General features: G+C 45.3%; 1 protein-coding gene and 1 pseudogene across 2 annotated transcripts; one reads left to right on the top strand and one right to left on the bottom strand.

Annotated features, from left to right (window-relative positions):
- Positions 1-453: 453 nt before the first annotated feature.
- Positions 454-1,304, top strand: LOC136456845 (non-specific lipid-transfer protein Cor a 8.0101-like; annotated as a pseudogene).
- A 95-nt stretch (positions 1,305-1,399) lies between these two features.
- On the bottom strand, positions 1,400-4,540 carry LOC136456844 (uncharacterized). Of its 2 annotated transcripts, none has more exons than XM_066456836.1 (6): positions 4,274-4,540; positions 3,791-3,869; positions 3,201-3,379; positions 3,025-3,079; positions 2,880-2,928; positions 1,400-1,536 (listed from the first exon to the last, which is right to left on the bottom strand). In XM_066456836.1, the coding sequence occupies exons 1-5, from the start codon at positions 4,418-4,420 to the stop codon at positions 2,912-2,914; spliced, it is 477 nt and encodes a 158-aa protein (XP_066312933.1). In that variant the 5' UTR covers positions 4,421-4,540; the 3' UTR covers positions 1,400-1,536; positions 2,880-2,911. The 2 variants fall into 2 exon arrangements, with proteins under 2 accessions (XP_066312933.1, XP_066312934.1); XM_066456837.1 differs by having other exon boundaries at positions 3,794-3,869.
- Positions 4,541-7,136: the final 2,596 nt, after the last annotated feature.

Genomic DNA, 7,136 nt, shown 5'->3' with positions numbered 1-7,136 from the left:
TTCTCGCGTTTTCAAGAACTCCGGCCTGCTCTCCAATCCTAAAATCAGCCCGCCCCCGCCGACATGCCCGTGATGATTGTGAACCGACAAAGTAGTCGAATCTTCGATCACAGGCCATTTACGTGGCAGCTGTTCAGAGACTACAAAGAGAGGTGTATGGTCGTTAAGCCCTTCCTTCACCATAGTGGAGCGCAGTAGGTAATGCTACTTAAACGGAGAGCTCGGCGCATGCAGCACAAAGAAGACGCTAGTGCAGCGTCCACTTCGGCCGTTTCACACCATGAGCCGCGGAAAACCTCAAGCAAACCATGATGGCTTCCGTTCACGCTCGAGGCCCCGGGACTGTATATATAGCCACCTCCGTGATGCCGAGGAGGCCATCACTTCATCAGAGACTTCAGAGTTCAGTGTAGTGCAGTGAAGGCAGCAGCAGAGCGTTAGGTGCAGTGCACTACCAGGCATCAAGAAATGGAGCTCCAGGCAAGGTGCCTCTGCGTCGTGGCGATTGCTCCTGGTGGCCGGCCTCGCGGGGCTGGATACGGCGCACGGTGCGGGGGAGTGCGGCCGCGTCCCGGTGGACCAGGTGGCGCTCAAGCTTGCGCCGTGCGCGGCGGCCACGCAGAACCCGCGCGCCGCGGTGCCGCCGAGCTGCTGCGCTCAGGTGCGCGCCATCGGGCGCAGCCCCAAGTGCCTGTGCGCCGTCATGCTGTCCGACACCGCGCGGAAGGCCGGCGTCAAGCCTGCCGTGGCCATGACCATCCCCAAGCGCTGCGCCATCGCCAACCGCCCCGTCGGCTACAAATGCGGCCGTAAGCGCCCCCTGCGATCCCCATCGTTTTTGTTGAAATTACATTGGCGTCAACATCATTTGCTTGTTCTGCCTCTCTCACTGTCTGTTTTTTTTCTCACTCTGCAGCATATACCCTGCCATGAAGTGATCATGACGAGCAAAGTGATGGCTGGCAGAGTGATAGACTGACAGTGGCACCTAAGGACTCCAAACTCTGACTGCCAATATGCCGTGACCTCTGTCATATCTTACTTTTCACAGATCCCCAGAATAATGTTGCTGTAATAATGCCTGAACTTTGGAATAAAAGTATTTCTTTTTCCTGAAGTCGATAATACTGTAAAATGTAATTGACAAGAACAGTTTCCAAACTTCTGTCAAATTCAAGCTGGTAAAGGTGTACAATGTGAAGTCATCGCCGCTTCTCCAGCACATTATTTTTTGCTTTGAGCGACGATCCAATTGTACAGACATTTGACTCTAAGGAGTCAGACACCAAACCGCTCATAGTACCGGCGGAATGGACAGGGACCCTTTTATGCAATCTAATTCATACTGTGCTACAGCTTCATTACATTGCACATCTAAAGCAGAGACTATGAAAGAGACACACTACATCTGCCCCGGTGAGGTGATGCTTCTAAATACTGGCACCACCATTGGACGGAAGCGGGTCCACTATGACGCAGATAATACTACTAGCAGCAGTCAAGGAAATCGAGCTTCACTGCCTCCCCTTTCTGTTCCTGCCATACAGAACCAAATAGAATTGTGAGGAAAACTGACAAAACTAATAACATGATATAAATAAATACCATTCATCAAAGGCTGCATAACAACAGGCACAGCATCAGTTACATAACTTACATATAAAATAAATCCTTGGCTCCTATCTCCATTTTCATTTTCATAAAAAATCCAGATCTTTGTCATTGATTTTCTATGTGTTAACAAAGCAAACATTTCTATGCTTTACAGAACTGTTAATAAATTGATTTTCATGATCTGGACCTTGTCAGAACAGCAGAAGTTTGCCAGATACTCGTTCCCTAAACAAACTTCTAGTTTCTTATAGATATAATATATAATCTAAAGAACAAAACGATGGCATGGAAGATGGAACAGCAGCCAAGTAATGTAGTAGATCAATAGAGATTAAAATTAAATTCTGCTTAGCTTCTTGACATGGAACTAAGTTGTGGAGATAATCTAATTTAAACTATTATCTAAGGTCCCCCTTACGCTCCAATATAATGAAACATCACATCAGGGCGCTCAATAGTCAGGCGTGCCCTTCCTTGATTGGCTTCTCACGCTAGGTGGGTTTAGGTGACAACAATGTTAGCCCATATAACCATACTGAAAACGATGTAACTAATTATCAGCCAAATCAATACTGAAACAGCAGTAATTAATATTGCCTACACCATATGAAAATGACGTAAAGGTAGCTGTTAATCAAGTTTTCACTCCAAGACAGTTAATCCCACCCCACCCACTGGCCTTTCTCCACAGGCACATCGTTGTATATCCAATCTGGTTGCTAGTTTTCTGCAGAAAAAATAATTGTCTACCAAAAAATGATGACAGCTCGAGACACACAAACAATGAAACAAATAAATAAGCTTCCTTTTTATAGGTTAATACCGCAAACACGGAAGGGAGAGATGGAATATAGACAAAGCGTTGAACTATGCACAAACAGGATTTCATCATAGGAGTGGAATTCGTTGGGCATCCTCTTTAGGAAAAAGTTGTTTGGACATTTTATCACTTGAGATATTAATATAAACTCGGTTTCCTCACAGAGAATACCTTTGAGAAATTCACGTCATGCTAGAACTATATATTCTGACTTTTGGAAAAGGAGAGAGCATATGCTCCCTTCTATATGAAGAACTAAGATTACACGTGACGTATCATAGGTCAAGTGAGCCAACATCGGTATCTACAAACTATCAGCTGCGAGTATTAATATGGAATTTGAAAGGATTCTCTGGTACAAAAATGTGAGATGGATAGCATACGCATTGGCAGAGTATAGCAACAAACTTGGTAGCTTTAACAGTAATAAGATCCTCCTGTTTACCTTGTTCTCCAAGGAGAGGCCACCAGGTTCTCTTAGTAATAAAATGAGCCTGTGAGCCCCACAAAATAAAAGAAAACAGAGTTAACGATCAGAAGCTTGAACAGATAGTTATGATATCTGTTTCAATATTAAAATAATGATATACCTTGCCACCAGTCGCCATGAGAATCTGCGGCTGGATCTTTCTTGTCCCCTTTGTACTGAAAACACACACGTTAAATTCAAGCCTTGCCGGAGTGCAGAGTAATTCATGATGATCTAAACAACTGTGAACTACAAATCACAGGAAAGAGTTCTATTTCTAGGTTCAGTAATTCTTACATCAGTGGAGGATTCTGTTGCTTTCTTGGTTGTAGAGCTGCCGTAGAAATATTCTCGACCACCATAATGCACAGATGATCCAAAACATGACGTGTCAACTGAATCATAAGGCGGCGAATGTTTACCATCCTTTGCGTACGCGGTACGACTTTTGGAAGGAGACCATTGCGGTTTACCATCTGGATATCAAATCAATCTTTGTTCAGTCGAGATCAAAATATCAAACTAATCATTGTTCAGTTAATTTTCAGCTGTGTCATACCCTCAATGCTTCCCAACTATAACAAGTAAAATGATCAACCCAGATAATATAAACAGTCCAAAGTCATGGAGACAAGAGTTGAGGCTAAAAGTATTTATGAGTCGACAAAACAATACACAATGACACACTGTATCTACCATGTAAGCAAATGGTAACTATAGCCTACATGATTCCCAAGATTCATCTGGGAATGTAATTTAAAAAAAAAAATCTCTGGGAATGTAATTATTTTCGTGATACAAAGGCTCTTCGGTTTTATTAGCACAACAGTTCCCTCCTAATAGCATATAGGATAACAGAATAAGACGAAACCGGGTAATTCCACAACTACCTGTCACGCCAGCATGTGCGCTCCCGCTCTGCCCTTTGTAAAGAATGCTGTACAAGTCCTGATCTTTCCCATTTGCCTTGAAAACGAAAGGGAAAAAGACGAAGAAAGAATTTTACTAATATATACCAACAGCAAAGAAATGTTTTAAAAAATATATACATAAACCATTTTTTTGGGGGAAATTAAGTATTCATATCACCATCACTCTTAAATAATCCTCTAAAATTGTGTTTAGAAAACGATACTCTACGATAATAGCACACCTTATGAAAAGGGGCGTATCCCACATTCGAAACACGCCAAACTTAACAAAAATGGAAAAGGGAAAACTATGGTATATAACTAGGAACGCGCCTGTACGCGAAGAAACCCATCTGCATCATCGTAAATAATAAAGTTACAGAAAAAAATTTCCACGTCGAGCTCGAACCTGACAACGGGGCATAGCATCGAACAGGAGAGGTGCGCCAAGAAACGTACCGCGGGCTCCGGGGGGTAGAACAAGCTGCTCAACGGGGACTCGGCTTCGGTGGTGGTGGTGGCGGCGGCCCCGGCGCCGCGGGGAGAGGACTTCTTGGGCTCCATGGCGTGGGGCTGGTGCTGAGGAGAGGACTTCTTCGGCTCCATTTGGGGTCGGAAAGGGGACCTGCGAGGGATTAGGGCACGTGAAGCGGTTGCAGGCGGCGGCGGAGAGACGGGGACTCTAGGGAACACTCGGCTGCTCGCCTCGTGGCGGTCTGTGCTCCGGCTCCATGCGTGACCCCGCATTTAAAGGCCCGGGCCAGGGACTTCTGTATGTGGTTTCGTTGATCTAGGAGGACCTGTATGGAAAAAGGTGGATATGCCCATTACTGTGTGCCCATAGGAAAAATCTTTTTATTTATTGCAGGCAGCCAGCATCCATGTCTCTTGCATGTACGAAGGTATCCTATCTTCCAACAAATAATGGGGTAGTTAGGGTAGTAACCTAGTTGATGCCCTCAAGTTTCATAGTATGTGCTAGGAAAACAACAATTTATTTTGAAGTGTGTTTGAATATAGAGCAGGATGGGCGGTAAAAAGCCTAAAGAAATAAATGCAAAATTAACTTTAGGGGCAATGATATGGTGGTAATCAATTGATGCATGCATTATATAAAGTATTTCCCCAACATTATATCTTGTTCTTAAATAGTAAGAATAGTTTGTGATGCAAGGTTGTGTAAAGGCAGGGGATAGAAAGAGGCGGTGGCACGAAGATATGGCAATGATCAAGATATGCATGTAATAAATATTTTCTAACATTACATCTTGTTGGTAAGTTAAACTAGTGTGTGGTACAAGGCGATGTATAGGCACAAGGGTCGAAAGGGGCGGTTACACTTCAACGACGAGCGAGAGACAACAGGCGCGGACAAAAGGTTAGACATGGGGGGTGGCATATCGATTAGGCGGTGGCCTAGCAATAGAAGCAAACTAGGGAGATAATGCGGTGGCATGTCAACCAAGCATAGAAACAAAACGGTTGGTCGGTTTGAAGATATGGACATGACAAGGGAGAAGGGCAGTGCCACGACAATTACTTGGTGGCAAAGGCGAGCAAAGGAAAATAAGCAATTTAATGTGTCACGTCAACTACGAGCAAAGAGATTAGATCAATTAAAGGTTGATGTAAAGGAAAATGACACAATGGAAACTTGTCGTATCTACAATGGTTCGATGGCGGGTGGCAAGGTATCATGTTTGGATGCAAGATATTGATGTGTTGTGGACTGGTGGAATGTTGGTGTTATCAAAGCACACATCCATTGGACAATAATGTCAAGATTCACAATACAGCAATGGGCATAAAAATGGACACAAAGAGAGAAATAGTATTGTCTTATACTGTCAAGGAACAACATCCTTATGAGCATTGTAAGTTGAAGTGGGCAAAGGGGGAAACATTCTGCCAATGAATTGAGACAACAGAGGCAAACACATGTTAAAAAGCAATGACACATCCTAAGGCCGAAGAGACTAGAGGCATAAGGGAAAAAGAAAGGAAGAAGTGACACATCAACCATGAGTAAAAAGAGGATCATCGATAGTAGTTGTTGATTTGTATGCAAGGTAGCAACCACCGCCTGGTAAGCATAGGTGGCAGGAGAAAGAGACAATTTGATATTGATAATAAGGACATAGCGGCGAGGGTCAAGCGGTGGGATGACCAGGTGTTATGTGGGGACGATGAGTCGTCGGTGATGGGTTAAGCGGTCGGTTGCGCAGATACATGTAGAAATAGTAGGTCAAACAATAAAGACATGGGAGATGATGCAAAAGAGAGGACGTAGAAATAGTAGGTCAGACAATAAAGATATGGACGATGATGCAAAAGAGAGGTTCAACTGTAGCAATATTTGTATATCTATAAGTGCGCATACCATGGTAAGATATGATTTTTGGTGTTTCGAGTAAACACCAACGAGTAAATTTGTATTATTGCGCGTTTGGCCCGGATGGTGTGCTAAAAAGACACATGGTTATACTGGTTCGGGCAGAATGTCCCTATGTCCAGTTCGTGGCTGCTGCTCATGTTATTAGCACTGAAAAGTTCATAGTAGGGGTTACAAACGGACGAGAGAGGGACAGGTCCCAAGTCTCTGATGGAAAGATCGAATGGGTGCCGAGAGCTCGATCACTGCTCAGCTACGTGTTCGAGGTTCGATGCTAGTGGTTCTGTTATGATGCGGTGTGATGTGCGATGTGGTGAACCGATGCCCTTAGAGGGGTGCCCTGCTTTCCCTTTTATAGGCCAAGAAAAAACACGGGTTACAGATGGGAGAAAAAGGAAAACGAGAGGCAAAGGAAGTCCTTCAGGGTCGTCGGACCTTCCTTTTCCTCTGTGCGGGCCCCGCTGACATGTCCGCTGACCATGACAGGGCCACACTAGGCGCCTATCCGCTGATGATGCCATGTCCCGACATTGTCAGCGGGTTGTCACGTCCCATTCCGCCCCGACGAGTGACGCGGCGAACCAGCGTGCTGATCAGTGGCCGTATAGGGAGTAGGCAGCATAGTGACCGCGCGTTCGTTACTGTGGGCGATGCGAGTTCCCTAGAATGACATGTCGCGGGGACGGGTCGTGTTGAGATGTGACCGCTCCCTGCACGATGCTAGAAGTTTGACCTTGGGTCACACCTTCTGGACCGTAGTGGTTGTCATGAGCTTCCGTAAAGATCCACGCCCGAGGGATCGAGCGAGACGGAGCCAGCCCTCGGATGTCGGGCGAGGCAGAGCCTAGCCCTCAGATGTCGGACGAGGTGGAGCCAACCCTCGGGGGTCGGACGAGGCGGAGCCAACCCTCAGGAGCCAGACGAGATGGA

This window comes from Miscanthus floridulus, chromosome 6 (genome assembly GCF_019320115.1).
Source record: "Miscanthus floridulus cultivar M001 chromosome 6, ASM1932011v1, whole genome shotgun sequence".
NCBI classification, from domain to species: Eukaryota; Viridiplantae; Streptophyta; class Magnoliopsida; order Poales; family Poaceae; genus Miscanthus; species Miscanthus floridulus.
Note: the sequence above shows the minus strand (reverse complement) of the source record. Positions and strands in the feature narration are given on the sequence as shown.

Coding starts and splice junctions, on each gene's coding strand:
- LOC136456844 (XM_066456836.1), bottom strand. CDS start 4,420: ATGGAGCCGAAGAAGTCCTCTCCTCAGCACCAGCCCCACGCCATGGAG. Junction 3,380..3,790: donor ACATGCTGGCGTGACAGGTA/GTTGTGGAATTA, acceptor TTTGATATCCAG/ATGGTAAACCGCAATGGTCT. Junction 3,080..3,200: donor CAACAGAATCCTCCACTGAT/GTAAGAATTACT, acceptor GTGTGTTTTCAG/TACAAAGGGGACAAGAAAGA.